Below are 20854 nucleotides of genomic sequence, written 5' to 3' on the forward strand. Positions count from 1 at the left end.
TCTACAAAAACATTTGCAGTGTTTTAAAATGTGCGTTTAAGTAAAACGTAAAAAAAAAAAGTACACTTAAGTGTGTTAAGAAACATAAACTTGTGTTCTTTTTAATGCACTTAAGTGTGTTAAGAAACATGAACGTTTGCTCTGTTTAAGTGCACTTAAGTGTGTCAAGAAACATGAACGTGTGCTCTGTTTAAGTGCACTTAAGTGTCAAGAAACATGAACGTGTGCTCTGTTTAAGTGCACTTAAGTGTGTTAAGAAACATGAACATATGCTCTGTTTAAGTGCACTTAAGTGTGTTAAGAAACATGAACGTGTGCTCTGTTTAAGTGCACTTAAAGGGTTAGTTCACCCAAAAATTTAAATTCTGTCAGTAATTACTCACCCTCATGTTGTTCCAACCGCGTAAGACCTTCGTTCATCTTCGGAACACAAATTAAGATATTTTTGATGAAATCTGAGCCATGTTTCACTCCTCCATAGGCTTCCAGTGTGACCGAAACTTGCTGGCCCAGAAAAGTTATTAAAGAGATCGTTAATATAGTCCAAGTGACTCCAGTGGCTCAATCTTAAGTATATCAAGCGACGAGAATACTTTTTGTGCGCAAAAACAAACAAAAATAACGACTTTATTCCACTATTCATTTCCTTCTCTCTGGATGTCTAGTTGGTTTGCGTAGTGTTTTTGCGCAGCGCGTCTGTGTTACACGTCACCACGTAGGCTCACTATTGGCCGACGCCGGTCATGTGTGTGTTGCGTGATGACGTGCAACACAGACGCGCAGCTCAAAAACACTACGAGGCCCAGAGAGAAGGAAATGAAAAGTGGAATAAAGTCGTTATTTTTGTTTGTTTTTGCGCACAAAAAGTTTTCTCGTCGCATGATAAACTTAATGTAGTGCCACTGTAGTTACTTGGACTATTTTAACGATGTTTTAATAACTATTCTGGGCCGGTGAGTTTCGGTCACACTGGAAGCCTATGGAGGAGTCAAAATTCTGTCAGATTTCATCAAAAATATCTTAATTTGTGTTCCGAAGATGAACGAAAAACTTACATGGTTGGAACAACATGAGGGTGAGTAATTACTGACAGAATTTTCATTTTTGGGTGAACTAACCCTATAAGTGTGTCAAGAAACATAAACGTGTGCTATTTTTAAGGCACGTAAGTGTTAAGAAACATGAACGTGGGCTCTGTTTAAGTGCACTTAAGTGTGTTAAGAAACATGAATGTGTGCTCTTTTCAAGGCACTTAAGTGTTAAGAAACATGAACGTGTGCTCTTTTTAAGTGCACTTAAGTGTGTTAAGAAACATTAATGTGTGCTCTGTTTAAGTGTACTTAAGTGGCCTTTACTTTTAGTAGTACTATATTATCTAAAAGTACACTTTTTAAAAAGATTTAAAGTGCACTAAAAGTACATATTCAATACAATTAAGCACACTTCTTGTTCACAATGGCATGGTTTTACAAAATAACTTTTGAGAAAAGTCTTTGGTGTTTGAATAAAACATGATAGATTTATTATTTTCCAAGTATAGTTATTATGACTTGGAAACACTGTTCCTGGAAGGGAAATTTGTACATTGTGCCACTTTGTTTTAAGCGTATCCTGTTTGAGAATAGAGAAGCAGAGACAAATAGGACAAGAAGTGGAACATGGGCAAGAGCCCTGGAATTGAGCACATCACCCTCATGAACATTAGAGAGTCAAGCAAGAAGCCATGAGCAATACTCAATAATCATACTACTACTATACTGAAATCTGAGACTCTGCTTGTGTTCTTGTGCGTGTACTGTGTAGGATACACCATACCAGTCTGAATTTATGTGAATTTATATCAGGGCTCCAGACTGTCTAAATACAAATGTGAAGTAACTTGAGGATTGCCCACCTTTTTTCGATTAAACACTGCTATAAATAACACTTAGGATGTCACAGCATAATGAACAGCGCAGCACTGACCAGTTTCAAAGCACGATGTAATGTAAACTATTTCAATTTGGTATAAAATCCTGCTTTTCAAATCCCTATCAGACCCTCAAATTAAACAAGGGTTTAAGGCAACTTCAGGTGAATAGGGTGAGAATTTTAACTAATAGCCATCATCATACTTCCCTAGATAATCACAGTACAATTATTTTGTATTGCAAGTTTTGTGAAATGTTATGACTAAATATGGAAATTAGGCATTATCCAAGTAAATATGCACCAATTTGCATAATTTTCCAGAACAGAAACCTGAACATTGAATAAAGTCACGTTAAAAATTCAGACACATTTTTTATGTCTCTTTTTTTCACTCTGTCAACAGCCAGAAAACAAAAATGTACAGTTTTTTGGTATACAATCGATAAAATGTTATATAAATTAGGCGAATGATATATACACTCTGTAAAAAACCTTCAGAATATAGATTGTAAAGAACTGTAAAGTTGGGTGTATGTAAGTGCTACTGAAGTGGAGATTTCTGGCTCAGCCAGTCAGGATAAAACAGTCATGAAACTCTAGAGGGCGCCGTCTGATCGGTCCTTTACATGTAATCTGCAAGCGATCACATCATTACCGCATGGCATAAGCTGATTGGCCTCTGCTGATCCTGCAGCCAATGAGATTGCTTGCTAAACATTAAAATAGTCTGGCTCAGTGATTGCTGTAGTTCTTCTGAACCCCTCCACCTCCCCAGCTCCACCTGCTTATATCAGCTTATATCATTTATGCATGTCTATTTATGCAGCAACAGCAGGATATCTTACGTGCTCACAGCAGTGTGTCTGTGTATCTATTAAAGGCATACTATGCAGTTTCCGTTTTTGTCAAACAGCGATCCCTAGAGTCGCTGTGGAGTACTTGTATTTAACGTTACTGTCGTAAAGAGCCATCTCTGCACTCACGGCCTGATCCCCTCCCCTCGTATACCGGTATCTGTTCAGTAGGATGGAAGCGTCGGACATCGAACAGGTACAGATAGATTGTTGATGTATGTGACGTAAAACAAGTTGTGATTCTCACGAGATTTGGCGGGGTGCCACCTCTCAAACCTGCATTGCTGGTGCATTGCAACCCCCCCCCCCCCCCCCCCCCCCCTTGCTATCGGGATGATTCGCCCTACTACGAGTTCGTTTACCATCGAAATGACTTCGAAGCTGTTATGTTAAGGTACAAATCTTGCATAGTGTGCCTTTAACAGTAGCAAGTCCGTACTTGCTCTGCAGTAGCAGCATGGATATCAGATCTAGTCCGCCAAGACCAAGTACATGAACAATTGCCATGTTTTGAATGTTTTCTTTTCAGTTAACCAGAATCACATGAACAAGAGTGCTGTGTTTCTGCTTAAGTGAAAAGAAAACATGTGACATTGATTTTATATATAACAGCCCAGTAAACACAACTACTGTAAAACAAAAAATTGTGTTTAATATTAAGAAACTTATATTTTAAGCACAGTATTGTGAATATTGTCTGTTTTTGCTCTATTTCACCAAGGAAAATGGTTCCAAACAAAGCCACAGCAGAACTGTTGTTTGCCTTCGAGCCTCGAGTGTGTTTCGTTCCCAAATGCATTCAAATGCTTATACGTAATAATCCTGTAGAAAATGTACGTGATACTAAAAATAAAGAAAGAGTAGGTGTATGTTTCTGGAGGTTTTTCTCTGTCCGGTTCTTGTGTGAGATGTAATTCTTGAGACTGGGCGCTCCATCCGGAGCGAGAGCCACGGAAAGGCCACCAGTGAACGAGTGAAGGGAGGGAAGGAAGCAGAGGGATGGAGGGGTCTTTGTTGTCCCAGAGGGGCCTCCAGGCCTCCTCCTGCGAGCCGGGCTCTTTGTGTTGGACAGGCAGCTATTGTTCCTGCTGAGCGCACATTGTCCGTTTCCTCTCTGGGACTGAGCTCCACTAACAGACACACCCTCATTCCACATATAGTCCCACAGGCGGACCGATCTGTTCCCATAGTGCCTCGCGTCACACCTAAACTCATTTCAACATTCCTTTATCACAATTGATCATAGGATCATTTTAAAGATTTATTGTAAATTATAACATTGACGGCTAGTGGTTGAAATGGGTACTGCAGTCCAAATTAAAAACATTGGAGAGTTGTGTCCACTGCCCTCCTCCTCGTCACTCATGCGGGTTGCCAGATTGAGGAAATAAGGCAATTGCCAATTGACAATGGAAGGCGACAAGCCTCTTATCCGCATTTTAATATGCCCTGGTCATAGAGATTTCTAGATGGATGGCGAGGCTTTTAGGTGGGGGCAGAATCTGCGATCTCTGACCCAGTTTGTTTGGCGGCAACAAACAAGGTTGTTTGGCAACCTGGGGTGTCGAAATACTATTGGGTAAACTGGCAGCTGTTGGAAGCACACAGATCAAATTAAAAACAGACATTCCGAAACAGAACGCACATTTCAAAGTCGAATAATGGGATTTAGCATTGTTTTTCGGAGAAACAAGTGTGAACTTAGCATGTTTCCTCAATATCTGCAAACATAATATGGTATTTCAGTGCTTTAGTACAGTCAAAAAAATTTAACTATTAAAAAAATTAAATATCTCTATAAACATGTCAGTGTTATGCAGTCATTTCTGATATTTCTTCTTATAAAAAAAAGGGTTCCAAAAGGGAGTTTTGACAGTGATGCCATAGGAAAAAAACTTTCAGTGAACAGTTCTTAAAAGAACTCAGTTTTCATAGTGTGAAGAACATTTTAATAAACCCAAGGGTTCTGTCTAGAACCCAATCAAACCTCCTTTTTTAAAAGTGTAATACGTACTATTAAAGTAAGCTTGTCTTTCTCGAAGTTTGGCAGTATGAATCACCTTGTACTTTCTTTGTGTTTCAAAGAGGAAAGAAAATATTAGGTCAGAAAAACCAAACGATGAGGAAATTTTTCCATTTTTGTGTGCACTTTTTCCTTTAAATGAAGTTTTATGTAACAAAGTTCGGGAGGAGCGTGTTCATGTTAATCATCCAATCAGCACAAGAAGAAGCCAGTATAAATAAAGCCTTCCCTTACCTCCTGTCTCATGACAAATTTCTCAGCATCCCGCCACCACCCCATCACCTCACACTCGGCTGGGTCTGCTCATAGATACCTATGATCTATACATTCATAGCGGGGAGTACTCTGGGGTCGGGCCGAATTCGGAGCTCGGAGCCCTCCCCCCGGACAGCAAGCCAAATACGCATTATAATATTACATCAGATTTCATGAACATGTGAACTCGTGAAATGCCACCTGAAATGAAACATACGTTGATTTCTCTCTCATATTCATATTTTATGAATAATAAATCAGTGTTTATGAATATTTCATATTGTTAAATATTAAATAATAAATATTTCAAATCACAATCTTCTTCCAAACTCATGATTTGCCCTTGACATTCCTCCCCGTTCAGTTCACACAAACGCCTCTCGTGGGTTTTTTGGCAAACGTGTAATGCGTGAATGTCAGTGAACTGAAGACACAGGATATCCTTCCCTCGGACAGCAGGAAAGGAGACTGATAATGTTGAAAAATGAATTCTAGCTTTGATAAACACTTTCTTTGTTGGAACAATGAAGATGTGAATAATACATCTAAAAATAGATTTCAGGGTGACGCCAAGAAGTAAGTGTTGTCTTATTTCGAGCAGCGGTTATCCTGGCTGAATACTGAAATCTCTGTTGTAAAGCAGAGCAACTACAGTAGAGTTGCATACTTCTCCTACATACTGAATACTGTGCATAATATGCAATTTGCCTGTACGCATGGAATATGCAGATGCCTTACTATGTGCAGTATACAGAAGAGCTCTACATTAAAGCCTGCATGAATCTTCGTTCCCAGTTTTCTTCCATAATGTGACTTATTCTGGAGGAGTAGGGGATGGAAAATTTAAAAGCTTGGCGACGTTGTTTCAGATGATGAGCTCATTGTTGTTTTAAATATTTCAAAAAATATTTACAATATTCTTTTCTTTGCAATAACGTGCACTGATGAATTGAGCACATAGATCCATTTTGATTTGATGTTACATACTGTATGCACATAATGACCTGAACGATACTATATCCACCTTTTTTTTGCATCTAATAGTCATTTGTAACTTGAATGTGCGAGACTTCCGGTGTCACTTCAAACTGTCCATGGACAGTCCGTGGATGCTCATTGGCTGCAGCATCTTTTTTCTTTCTTTTTTTTTTTTTGCAGCCAGTCAATCACTCCTTTACGACTGGCTGCCTGCACATTCACTGTCCTCACGGCTGCTGCAGCTTGCACCCTCTTCATCTAGGCCTACTCTATAAAACAAAAAGGAGCAAGCTGCAGCAGCCGTGAGGACAGTGAATGTGCAGGCAGCCAGTCGTAAAGGAGTGATTGATTGGTCGTGGCACTGTGTGCAAAAGAACACTTCGACCTAATGTCTGATGTCGGGTTACACAAAGCAGATCATCTACACAATTATCTAGGTTTCTTATTTAATGACCGGCAATTTAGTTGTAATAATACTTTTGGCATAAGGCTTATTAGCGTTAGGCTATAGTCTGAAAGGTCTGATTCACGCACTGATTACAACAGTCATTGTTTTTGTTTTTCACGGTGACATTTGAGTTCATGATTTTAATGTTGTTTTTTTGTGACTAATGACAGACTGTTGATATTTGAATAAAAATATATTTTATTATAGGCTATGTAGTCTAATATCATAGCCTACCCCCAAACAAACAAAGGGTTGTTAGTTCACCCCAAAATGAAATTTCTGTCATTAATTACTCACGCTCATGTCGTTCCAAACCCGTGAGACCTTCGTTCATCTTCAGAACACAAATTAAGATATTTTTTGATGAAATCTGAGAGGTTTCTGAACCAGCCATAGGCAGCAACATCGTTTCTCCTTTTAAAGGGATACTCCACTTTTTTGGGAAATAGGCTCATTTTACAACTCCCCCAGAGTTAAACAGTTGAGTTTTACCGTTTTCGAATCCATTCAGCCGATCTCCGGGTCTGGCGGTACCACTTTTAGCATAGCTTAGCATAGATCATTGAATCGGACAGGACCATTAGCATCTCTCTCAAAAAAATGACCAAAGAGTTTCGATATTTTTCCTATTTAAAACTTGACTCTTCTGTAGTTACATCGTGTATCAAGACCGACGGAAAATGAAAAGTTGCGATTTTCTAGTGGATTATCCTTTTAAGTCCCAGAAAGGTAGTAAAGACATCGTTAAAACAGTTCATGTGAGTACATGTTATGAAGTGACTAGAGTACTTTTTGTGTGCAAAAAACAAACAAAATAACGACTATTCAACAATCTCTTCTCTTCCACGTCATTCTCCAACGCTGCTGACGTAGTGTAAACAGTGCAGCGCTTCCAGGGTCTACGTCAGAATGCCGGCTCACTATTGGCTGACGCTGGTAACGACATATGCGTTTGAAGCAGGAGCTGGCCAATAATGAGCCGGCGTTCTGACGTAGACCCTGGAAGCGCTGCACTGTTTACACTACGTCAGCAGCGTTGGAGAATGACGTGGAAGAGAAGAGATTGTTGAATAACTATCGCTTCATAACATTAAGATTGTAGTCACATGGACTATTTTAATGATGTCTTTACTGCCTTTCTGGGCCTTGAAAGTTGCAATGACGTTGCTGCCTATGGCTGGTTCAGAAACCTCTCGGATTTCATAAAAAAATATCTTCATTTGTGCTCCGAAGATGAACGAAGGTCTCACCGGTTTGGAACGACATGAGGGTGAGTAATTAATGACAGAAATTTCACGGCAGAAATGTTTTGGGTGAACTGTCCCTTTAAGTGTGAGTCAGTGACTGGTGCATGTGAATGTCTTCTGATGTGCTGTTTGTCCTCAGGTGAACGAGGTTTCAGTGGATGGGAAGCAGCATGCAGATGTGGTGGCTGCTATTAAAGCCGGGGGTGATGACACCACACTCTTGGTCGTAGATCCAGAAACAGATGCTTTCTTCAAGAAGTGTCGAGTGACGCCCACTGCAGAACACCTCACAGGTACATCATACACAAAACATGAAGTCAGGTTTCCAGCAGCTGTAACTCTCCATGGCATCCCTCTAGGTGGCGTCTGAGCAGGGGTCACTCAGGCAAGCGTGTCTCTGTCTCTCGCTGCGCTGGTTTTGGGTTTCCTATTAAGCAATTTAGTTTGTCCGTCTAGTTTTGTTACCCCGTGCCAACAGTCTGCAACAGTGCCAAATGCAGCCATGGAAACTGTGTGTTTGTGTGTGTGTGTGTGTGTGTTTGACACAACTAGATTAGTCATGAGTGAGTGGAGACACAATGTTCACTCGTTTTATTTACCAAGCGAGTTGTTGGCGTCAGCACTAGTGGAAACTCTCCTTAGCTGCTATCACTGCTATTACGTTTTATCAGTTTGAGTAAACATCTGTTTGAGTAAAAATGGCAGGATTGACCAGATGAAAGCTTTTAGACGTCTCAGGTGCTGCTGTTCTCAGCGAGGCTCGTTTAATACTCACGATCGGTCTGTTTTCTGCCAGAATCACTGCGTTTCGATTTGAATAGCTCTTTTCTGTGAGGCCGTGGGATTAGCTGTCAACAGGGACAGAAGACTGGGAGCGCTAGCTAACAACTTGCAACCCAGCTAACAGGGAACGTTCTCATAACTTTGGCTAACGTTCTGGCAAGGTTCTCTCAAAGTTATGAACAAACATTCTTCCAGTAACGTTAACACTAGAACTGCCATGACGGTCATTTTGACCGTTTTGAATTTTATATCTGCAATAACTTTGGTGAAAAAATAAATATAATCTTGCTGGTACCTGACTTTTCCTAAAAGTGTCTGTATTTTCATTTTAAATGTTTTTCATATAAATTACACATAAGGCAAACAAACAAATTAACATATTTACCTATTTCGGCCATAGACGGTCAGATTGACCGCACTGAATTTCGCGGTATTATTATACATATACCAATATACACAACAATAAAATGTGGTAAAAAATACACAAAACATATTCCACAACAAATCATTTAAATGTAATGATATTCAGAACAGAACAAGAATGAAAAAATAACTATAAACAAGCCAAAATGAAATTTAGAGCGAAAGTAAAAGTAAGCGGCGTTAGGCTCACGTAACTCTCTTATTAGAATCAAAATGTTTCAACATTTGCGATGTATTTGGATGGTAAACTATTCTTTATTATAGGCTTTGTACTTCACTCACGTTCCAATATCGACGGAAAAAATCATCTTCACATGCGCAAAATGGTACGAATTGTACTACTGACTATATAAACAGAGCAGTGGAATTTGTATATGTTAGGTTGACTATTTTATTATTATATTTTATTATGGCTATAATGAACAGGCTGCGATGTCAAGATTGCAATGCTGGAATATGATGTGTGTGTGTGTGTGTGTGTGTGTGTAAGCGCGATCGAACAGTGTAAACATGAAAACATAGGCTACTCCGTCATTTTGTTCAGGACATCTACGGATATTATTATTTATAAATGTATAATTAAACTTGCTTAAATGTACAGTTTGGTGTTGTTTTGTTTTTAAAAGATATCCTAATACAATAAATGCATTAATCTCGCAATTGGGTATTTATCATTAAAGATATAGAGTTTGGAATCTAGCGGTCAAAATGACCGCTTGTGGCAGTTCTAGTAGTTATGGAATTCTGGCACTTCTAGTGTTAATAGAGTGTTTGTTCAATATTATCTGGTCTTTAAAGGTGCATTGCGCAACATTTCATGTTAAAAATACCCGTTTTTCTAACCCATACATGCTTAAACAATTGCCTGATGGGCTGAATGAGCCCTTCTCTGATCACTGCGATTGCCTCTATAATCCTGTACAGTAAAATAAATAAGAGGGATTCGGGTCGGAATTTGAGACTGGGCGTGACGTCATGCGCGTTCAGTTGCAGTGTTGCAGTTTCGCTTGTCGCCAGAGGGGGCATAGTTCTGCAAAAACTCAGAGACTTGCGCAATGCACCTTTAATAATGTTCTCAAAAGGTTAGCACAAAAATGTTATTTATGGATTGTTTGTAGAAGTTTTTTAAATGTCTTCATTCTTTGAACGTCCTTCAAATGTTAAAGTCCCTTGTGGTGAAAATCAAGGTTTTAATGTTGTTTATATGTCTATGCGGGGCTCATTTGCATATTCATGGATGCGTGTATACTAAATGAGGCAAGGGTGTAGAGTTACATTCAAGCTATATTCAATGTTGAGTTGTTAGTAAAGATTAAGTTGAAAGAATGTTTTAGGAACATCATGCTAACCTTTTAAAAAACTGGACATTTTAACGTGTCCATAACCAAAGCAGAATGTTTGGGAAACGTTCTTAGAACAAACATTTGTTAGCTGTGTAGTTCCATGAAGGACCTTCAACATCCATGGAATCTTCCTATTACACAAACGATTCTTAATTGTTGAAAAAGGTTAATCAGATTATTAAAATACTATGTGTTTTTTAAGAACTGTTCACTGAAAGATTCTTTGTGGAACCCAAAAAGGTTCTTCTATGGCATGGGTTTTTCAGATTGTAGGATTCTATTCTCTACACAGTCGTACATTCAGCTCTTTCGCACACAGTTGCACTGCTCTGTCTGAACACACACACACACACACACACACTGTCTCTCTCTGCTGTCTGTCAGCCAAATTTGGAAGGAGGATTTGTGTGGTTTCCAAGGTGCTGGTCTGGAGTGGCTCTCAGATTGCCGTATTGGGACTGAAGGGCATTTGAAGTGTCCAAACAGCCAGTGATGTGTGTTTTGTGCCGATCAGGGGCCAGATGGATCAGTGTTATCATACCTTCCCTGCAGCTTTCTGCCACTCATATATCCTTCAGACGGCGGTAGAAAGATAGAGATTTAGAGACAAGAAGGCGATAAGGGTGTCAGGATTATTTTCCACTTCTTTTATCTGCCTTACTGCTTTACTCTTCTTCCTAGAAACTCTTCGGAAAGAATGGCTGGTGGTAGGAACATCTTTTTGTTGGAACAAAACATACTTAATATGACATTTTTTGCATAATCCAATCACTTAATTACTTTACAAGTAATCACATTTCTTTTAATTCAGCAAATTGTGACACTTCAAATTTAAATAGTAGTATAATTTCGACTTGTCCTCCAGCGTATAAGAAAACGGCTAACGTGTTTACAGTAAAAGACTATTACAGTTGTGGCCTATCAGGCAAGTGTACAGCACCACAAATACATTTTTTAAACTCGCAACTCACACTGTTTGGAAAATATATTTACAGAGAAAATAAAAATGTATACATTCACACCAAATTAATATTTTTATAGTTTTACTGGGAAAAAGGTATTTTTTCTTAAAAATAAAGGCAATTGTCATGATTTTCATGTGCAAAAATGTAATTTTAACCTGAGATGTTCATAAAAAATAAAAAATAAAAATGATCTCAGAATTGGGGAAATAAATGTATTTTTACAGAGATAATACAGTAAAATTTAACAACGATTTCTCTTTAAACTGCTAACTTCCCCTAAAAATACAGATATTCAGACCACTGAAAAAACAGGCTTTCTTCCTCAAATAAAGGTAAATATCATGAAGTTTAACCTGAGATGTCCATAAATATACATAAATATAATTAAGTGATTATTGAGCATTAGTAAAGACACCTGATGATAACAAGCAGAATCACTGAAGGAAAAAGGAACAACAAGAACAGAAAACAGGATTATTTTTCTTACTTAATTTTGTTTGATTTAAGCAAAAACAAGACATTTCAAACATCATTTTACTTGTCTAGTAAATATATATATATATATGGACTGGAAAGAAGAGAAAAATACTAGAAAATATTTTTTTGTCAGTACATTCAGCAGTAACTTTAACCGTATTTCGAAGACAACAGAAGTAGAAGTATGCTAAAGTGTACTTGTTTTTCATAAGCGATCTCCACATACGTCCTTTATCTCTCATGTCAAGTTCATTTGTTAAAGTGTAATCCACTATGAAGGCCTCTAGATTTTGTTCCCTGTGGAGATGTGGGGGTCGACAGGTATCCAGGTATCACGGATCTCACCACGGTGATTATCTGAATAATAAATGAAGCGAATACCTGTGCTGCAGTATGTAACAGAGTCGACATCTGCTTACTGCAACCCGAGAAGGAGTGAATGTCATACTAGCTATTCTCTTGGTGTTTGGAAGTGTCTTGTTTAATCTTTGCGTCCTGGCTGTCTCTGATGAGGAGCATTATTGGAGAAAGCGTCCCGTCTGACAGATGCAGATGTACTAGGGGCAGTTGTGTGATCTGTGACTGACCTGTGCTGCTTCTCTCTGCCCGCAGGACCGCTGCCTGAACCTGTGGTCAACGGAGACATGGAGGACAAGGTAAGACAACCGCTCAAATGACAAATGAAAAAAATTAAGTTCTGTCATCATTTTCTCACTTTCAGTCTACTTTTATGTACTTATCAGAGATATACAAAATTATCCTTGCGTAGTATACAGTACTTGGTTTATAAATACAGTATATGTGGCATACAGTATACTGTAGTTAATTTCAAGTCTACTTTAAGTACCAAAAAATACCCATAGAAACCTAGTTGTATAAGCCTACTTAAAATGCAACAACTTTAAGTATGCTTTTAAGTTCAACTTAAAAGTAAACTTGCAGTGTAAAATCTAGTAATCTATTAGTTTACTGAGAGTATTCTTCAAAGTGTATTTACAGAAACTAAAAAGTGAGCTTGAAGTCTATAGCTAGTAAACCAACAGTATACCTGAAGTTTACTTGTATTATAGTTCACCGTATAGTTGCAATGAACAAAAAAAATCTTAAAGTCTCCCTGTGGTGAAAATCAAGTTTTTAATGTTGTTTATATGTCTTATGTGGTGTTTTTAAAAGCTTTAAGACAAACCATGTGCAAATTCATAAGTCGAATTTTCTCCTTAAAACTGCAGTGAATCAAAGACAGTCTCAAAAACACGGTTTGAAATCGCTGGTGTTTCTGACGTCACAAACTACCTTGTAACCAATCAGATCAACGTGTGATCGTCAACCAGTGGATCTCTGAGCTGGTGCGAGTGAGTGGAGGCGGGGCTCATTTGCATATTCATAGAACCGCGTATACTAAATGAGGCAAGGGTGTAGAGTTACATTCAAGCTATTTAAAGGCATAAAGATTTTTTTCAAGGAAAAAACACTTAAATATATAATTTTGGTGATCAAAGATGAGTTTTAAGGAATAAATGTATTGACTACAGGGGGACTTTAATGTTGCAAATTAGTTGTAAAAAAAATATATATATTTTGCAAAATGTTAGTACTGTAACCAGCTTTGGTTATCATTGACTTCCATTGTATGGACAAAAAAAGAAACTCATATCCAGCAAAAATCCAGCTGTGACGATCGGTTTATGCTTAAGCCGTTTATGACCTTACTTCGATAAAGCAAAACGGGTTAACGCCTTTACATGATCACGTGCATTGTCGGCTTATTAAGCAGTTGGGCTAAGAACGTGCATGTAAACGCATTCAATTGGAGTGAAGAAGAGACTGTTTCATTCTTACCTTTATAGTGCGTAAAGTCCATTCAGTATAAAGCTGATAGGCAATATATAGTATGAAGATGCACAATGTTGGTGTGCTGCGTTCATCCAATCAGTGACACTGACACTACAAATATGCAAATAAGGACGTTAACCCAGGGTTTAGGAATGTACCGTGTGAAACGGCAGCTTATGAATACCCAGGATTAAATGTTAACCTTCGGTAAATTATGATCAATGTAAAACGTGAATCAAGATAACCCAGGATTCAGATTACTCTGGGTTTAAAAATGACCCAGGGTTAACTAGTTCAAGTGTGAAAAGCCATTACGGTTTCATTGAAGAAATAAAGTCATACAGGTTTGGCCCGACTTGAGGGTGAGTAAATGATGACAAAATAAAAAATGTTGGGTGAACTATCCCTTTAATGCATTTCAAGTAACACGTTTGAATATAGAGAAAATCAAGCTCAAATTGTGTAATTACAAAACTGCTAAACAATATAGACGAAGTGATTGAGTATTTTGCTGTCATTATCAGCAAAGCCACACTAATTGCCATAGAAATGAGTCAAAGGACATGCAATTGTGAGTTAATTGTGATAATTCTGACACAGCCCGAAAACCAGCATAATGAAGTATATTACTAGGTAGAAGAATTGTTTATTGTGATTACATTTACATTTATGCATTTGGCTGACGCTTTTATCCAAAGCGACTTACATTGCATTTCAAGGCACACGTTTACATTCTTATCAGTCCTTGCTTTCCCTGGGAATCGAACCCATGACCAACACTCTACTGTTTGAGCTACAGGAAAGAGCACTATTGAATGTAGTTATTTATTGAACAATGGTGTGTTGAACAATGGCCATGAACAGTTTTAAATGGGGTATGCAAGGGGCCTCAATTCTTATGAATGTTTTTCTTGCTGATCGGTCCTTCACATGCAATCTGCAAGCGATCACATCATTACCGCATGGCACAATCTGATTGGCCTCTGCTGATCCTGCAGCCAATGAGATTGCTTGCTCAACATTCAAATATCCTGGTTCAGTGTTGCTGAACCCCTCCACCTCCCCAGCTCCACCTGCCCAGATCTGCCACAGGATTTATGTATGTCTATTTATGCAGCAGAAGCAGGATATCTTACATGCTCACAGCAGTGTGTCTGTGTATCTATTAGTAGTAGCAAGTCCATACTCGCTCTGCAGCAGCAATAATCAACAGCAGCAGCAGGGTAGATCTAGACCGCACAAACCAAATACACTGTTAAACATTTTAGTGTGAAATTGACAGAATGCATTGATTTCAGAGTAAATGACTGCAGTAAGTTATTGTAAAATAATACTTATTAATCCTGTAAATTCCTGGCAATTTTTTACAGTGTACATTAACATTACCATATTCATTAACATGCTAAAAACTATTTAGAGTTGTCATAATTGAACTGCAAATATTTTATTTAAAAATATGCTCACATAGGTGGTTTGCAGTCACGTGATTGTGATGACGCGCGAAATTCAGATGGAGGGCAGGGAGTGAAGAGCGGAATGGACGAGATGGAGGAAAGTCCGAACTATACTACTTTAGACGCTATTACAAGCGAAAAATATAACAAAAAAAGTAAACATATGTTGGACGTGATCCTTACGTTATGAAGAGGAGTGATTTTTCAACTGAATTGAAAGATTTGCCTGTAACGTTACATTTGTCTTCAGTTAACTTACAACCTCAAAGAAAAGAAGAAACAATTACTTTAACTTTACAAAGTTCAGAAACTGGTACGTTACACAAACATCCACATAAGTTGTATTAATTCACTTTTGACGAAGTGATCACTGCACACACGGGCGTTTTACGATTCAGCTCCTCCCGACCGCAGACGTAGGGTTGCAAGTCATTTTTTTCGGTCAATTTCTTGCATTTTCCCCCCTTATGAACAACAACTTTTGGTACACGATAAAACTCCTCGTGGTTTAATCGATTTGAGCAACCATAAACCACGCAAAACATCGGCATTTTGAGTTTGCTATAGTGCTTCCTAAATGTAACAAATCACTTCCTGCCCTCCATCTGCATTTCGCGCCATGGCAACGCAGTGACGTGACGTCATATGCAAACAAGCTATTCACTCTTAAACGGCTCTATTAATGTTTCTTGTCTTGTCAAATTCAATGAGAAATTACTTGAAATTGCATACTTTCAATTATTACATGGCCAGCAGGCCAAAAAAGATATCATGGTAGCATCCTCCCTGACTCCAGTACCCATTAGTATCACTTTCCTCTGCCAAAAAGTGAAATACCTGTGTTAGTGAGGCAACAAAATAATAAAGTTTAAGGAAAGTTGAGGTTCTTTGCTGGTGTAAATAAGATAAATGTTGCAAATATTCTAATGACGTCTTGTTGCTTTAAAAACATTGAGCATCATGGACAAAATCTGGTTCGTTTGGGATTAAATATTCTTTCAAATTTTTTATTTAGTAAAAAGTTCTGGCATTAGATGTTTTGAATCTAACCGGCTTGAAATGAGCAAATACTGTACATGGATATTGAGATCAATTTTCTTCTCGGTTCTTAGCCATGTACACTTTCCTGTTGGGGTTTTATTTGTTATTCTGTGTGCTCTTTAATAAATTCCGCAACTTGGATTGTTTGTATTGGCCTGTGCCTGAACCTAGTTCTCATAGCAGAAAAACACACTTACAACAGCAAGTTTCTCAGAGGTTATTGGAAACCTTTACATGTTTTGATATTAGCCAATTACAGTATTAGCCTATTGTTGGGTTTAGTAGTCATCCCACTCCCAAATGGATGCCTGCTGCTAAATCTGTGTATCATATACAATTAATTGTGATTATGCTAATGACGGAAGTTAGAAAAGGCATGACAGAAGACCGTTAGAGGTTCAAGATCAATCCTTTATTCAGAAATTGACATGATTAATCGCTATTCGCTGGAGGGATTTAATTTAACTGTAGTGCTTAGAGCTGATGCACAGTCAAATGACTCCATGTGGTGACACATATGTGTAATATTTCTCACATTATGCCACCACAATGAAACATAAGGAACATAATCGTGATATATCTGTACTTTTTTGTGACGGGAGCAGTTCGACTGCGAGACAGAGACTGCCCTGTGTATGTCGCCGCTAGCGACACGATGACTTGACACTAATATGCAAGACACACTGTCATACAGGCTAAAAAATATATTTTCAATAAAAATAAGGTGAGATTATGAGGCAACAGTACAATTTCGTGGCCGGTAATGCTTATTTTACGGCAAACTCTGGAGTTTACATGGACGGATCAGCCACTCATTGCTGGAGTTTGTAAGTTTTGAGACCATGTCTCCAGAAGAGAGAGAGCGAGAGACCATGGGGACGGTTTCTCTATATATTTATATATAAGTAAGAGGGATGCAGGGATCCTTCAGCTTCGGCTAATGGCTGACGTGTTGGATGAATCTGGCTGGAGGGAATAAGGAGGCGCTGTCAGCTGTCAGAGGAGTATTGATGCCTGGCTAATGCTGCCCACTCATAGAGTTAATGAAGCTCAGTCTCACTGCAGCTGTCACACTGTTCAACACAGGCTCAAGTCTGACCCCTAGTGCACAAACCACAGGATGGGCCCTATCATACACCCGGTGCAATGCAGCGCCAGGCGCGACGCAAGTGTCTTTTGCTAGTTTCAGCCCGACGCAGTTATCATTTTCACGTCCTGCGCTATGTTGTTTAAATAGCAAATGCATTTGCGCTCATTTGTGCGCCCATGGTCGTGCTGGTCTGAAAACGAGGTGTGTTCTGGCGCATTGTTGGTGCGCTGCTATTTTTAGGCAACTGAATTAGACTGCGCCATTGACCAACTGAAACCTGGTCTAAAGTCAATGGCGCAATATTTTATTTTGTTATTTAAAGGGTGCATTAGTAATGTGCGCCTATAGGCGGGTCCACAATGCGCTACACTCTGCTTATTAAACACACAGGGACGCGCAGCAGCACACAAACATGCCAAATATTTAAAATAAAAGGATTACAATGTAAAAGATTATTATTGTGTACATAAAGATATGGTGGAATCCGGCTTGTCCCGTAGATGGTCTGCTTGCGCACTTTAACCTCGCGCACGAGCAGATCCGTTTCCTCTCCTCCGTTCAGTCTTTCCGTTTGCAAATTCCGTCATGTAAATAGCGAATCCGCCATGCCGTGAGCGCAACTGGCTTTTAAAGGGAATGGGAGATGAGACTCTGATTGGTTTATTGCACGCTGCGCCCAAAACACACCCATTACTCATTAAGAGAATAGGGACAACCCTTTTAAACCATGCGCCGAGCGCACCGACCATTTATCCCGTCGTTAAACTAGCAGAAGTGGATTCGGACATGACCTAAGTGCACTTGTGCCCTGCGCTGTAGACCATGCGCTTAGATCGTTAAAATAGGGCCTGTTATCTCTCACAGGATATCTGACTGAAATCTGCCTTCTGTTTAGGTAAATGGGAATGTGGCCAAAGAGGTGGGACTGAAGGACTCCAAGTTATCAGTCAGTCCGTCCCCTTCCAACGCTTCCTCCAACGCCTCCCTTGTGACTCCGCCCACTGGGACTCCGCCCCCTGAGGTGAGACTGAGAACTGCAGACTAATACCACTCTCGCTGTTTCTGCCATAGAAAGATATGGGGGAGATCGTTAGAGTTATATGCGGTTCTGCATTCAGCACGACTATATGCTGTTTGCAATAGGCACGATTTTTTCTTTGCCAAAATTTGCAGTAAACACACTGTATCCCACAATACAAAGCGCTCAACTTGACCTTTACATTTCCGGTGTAACATTTAAAGTGGAAGTAATATCAGCGTTGATTTTTTTTTCTCATGGTTTTGATATGTTTACACAAAAATGAATGAAAAATGCAAAATAATGTTATTAACAGCTTACAAGACAGTAACCAAACAGCACTTGTAGAATTAAACATGAACAATGCAATAGACATTATGAGATAAAAATGCTCTTTATTTTTTTTAAAGAGTACTTAATAAGGAAATAATATATTTTATAAGAATCTGCTTAAGTGCAATTTGAGTGTAATATTTTTGAGACTTAATTGCATGATAATTGCAATTAAATGAAAATGTGTTATAAGTTTAAATTTATTTTAAATTAAATTAGCTGAACTTTCGATTGTTTTTTTTACCCACTCAAGTAAGACTTAAGTACATCATTATATGTAATTTCATAATTACTATTATTGTTTTTGAAATATGGTTAAAGTTACTGCTGAATGAACTGACAAGCATTTATGATAAACTTTAATATACTTTAATGTCATTTCTATTGAAACTTGTATGTTATATATTTAAATATATTTGTAATTACATATTTGTTATGAAGAAGTTGCAATTTGTATCACATTTAAAATATATTAACTTTAATTGTAATATTGAATAACACACTACAGTTTTAATTATAATCAAGTACTTTAAATGTGCTTTAGTATGTTTGTCAACACATAAAAATAAGTGCACTTCTTTAAAGTATGACAAAACGTTATTAAAACATGAAAGTAAAACTTTTTAGCATTATTACAAAGTGCAGTTATAAAAGTCTACTTAAGTGTGATACAAGCCATGAAAGGGTCAATCTTTAAGTGCACTTAAGTGGTCTTTTATTTCAGTAATATTATATTATCTGCACATACACTTTTGATTAACAAAAAATATACTTTTACTATTTGAAGTGCACATTCAATACAATTAATCACATTTTTCACTCTTTGATATTTATGCATACTGTTTCACATACTATTTTTTAAAATAGTCAACAGTATACAATAAAAACTTTCTGAAACTACCCTAATGAAAGTTGTTTCACACGCTTGTAGCAATCCTGAAGGTGACTGTTTTAGGGTATTTCATAACTTTATGAAGTTTGTTTGTCTTCCTCTCTGCAGACTGTGGAGCCGTCCATCCGAGATGCTATCCCAGAGCTCAGTCTGTCCTTACAGCAGGTGAAAGAGCGCGCGCACCAGAAACGCTCCAATAAGAGAGCTCCGCCCATGGACTGGAGCAAGAAAAATGAACTCTTCAGTAACCTATAGACCTCCAGACGATTGTCCATCCACTCATCCATCCATCCATCCCAGAAGCAACGTCGTGTCGGCCCAGATCCGGCCCACATATGGGCCATGTGGAATCCATGTGTACCAGATGTGGGCCGGATCTGGGCCGACGCCATGTTGCTGTCTGGGATCCATCAGCTCTGTTTAAGACTTGATGAAACAGAGCAGATCTTACAATGAGGTTATCATTAAAGTAGGCTCAATATGATGTGTGTACAGTGTGTGTATATATATATATATATATATATATATATATGCACACACAGATTTATATGTATTCAGAATTATGTATTTGAATTACTAACAGATTATATTAGTGCATCAGCTACGGGGCAAATGGAACGTAACATTCTACAACTGTGATGTATTACAATCACTGGCTATGTTCAGAATGGAGTACTCATTGTAATATTACCGCTTACTGTTAAATATAGTAAAACAGTAGTAGTAGTGTTATGCTGTTCTGCATACAGTGGTGTGCTATACTGTTGTCACATGACCACTACATTGCATGTTTAATTTAATGGGCAGTATCCAGTTGTCTTTTTGAAAATAAAGTTTATTTTTTATTAATTCAATTTTGTGTTAATATGTATTTTAATGTCTGGCAATTTGATTTAACAATGGGTAAAAAGAGATGTTAAAACTCTTGCCTTTAGTTCCAATTAATTTGTCACACTGGACATTTGTGTGCATACTATACAGAAATAGTGATATTATGTTAGTATGCTATTCTGAACAGAGCCTAATTCAGCGTGTGTGTGTGTTTGTGTGTGTGTGTGTGTGATCAGTGAGTTTTGTGTATGAGGCTGTACTACACTCTTAGAAAAAAGGTTCAGTGTGGTTCTATATAGAACTCTAGGGTTCTTGACTCAACTTAAAGAACCCTTTATGCCAAAAAGTTTATATATATGAAGTGCCTGACAGAACCCTTTAAGGTTCTATATAGAACCGTATCTTCTTAGAGTGAAAGCAATGTATTTTGATTTATGAATGATTTCTTGCGCCGTCCTAAGCTCATTTCTCCACCAGTTCAGTTGAGAAGGATTTCATTGTCTTATGATGAAGGAACAAATGAAGACTTGCATCGTAAACTCCTGATTGTCACTGTAACCACAGGAGGAGTCTGAGAAACCTATAATAAGCAATGAAGCATTTTGTATTAAATACAACATTAATAAGAGAAAGGGATTTTCACTAGTGGCCTGAG

The 20854-nt window shown here is 38.2% G+C and overlaps 1 protein-coding gene across 2 annotated transcripts in view; it reads left to right on the top strand.

The window, feature by feature from the left end:
* The window catches only part of nherf1b (NHERF family PDZ scaffold protein 1b), a 41539-nt gene extending 21848 nt beyond the window's left edge, over nt 1–19691 (top strand). For both annotated transcript variants that reach the window (XM_084433003.1, XM_084433004.1), the window contains 4 exons: nt 7856–8009; nt 12320–12363; nt 18021–18146; nt 19477–19691. In XM_084433003.1, the coding sequence (XP_084289129.1) occupies nt 7856–8009; nt 12320–12363; nt 18021–18146; nt 19477–19623 (471 nt within the window). In that variant the 3' untranslated portion in view covers nt 19624–19691. The remainder of the gene's footprint in view (nt 1–7855; nt 8010–12319; nt 12364–18020; nt 18147–19476) is intronic.
* Nucleotides 19692–20854: the final 1163 nt, after the last annotated feature.

This window comes from Rutilus rutilus, assembly GCF_951802725.1.
Source record: "Rutilus rutilus genome assembly, chromosome: 1".
Lineage (NCBI taxonomy): Eukaryota > Metazoa > Chordata > Actinopteri > Cypriniformes > Leuciscidae > Rutilus > Rutilus rutilus.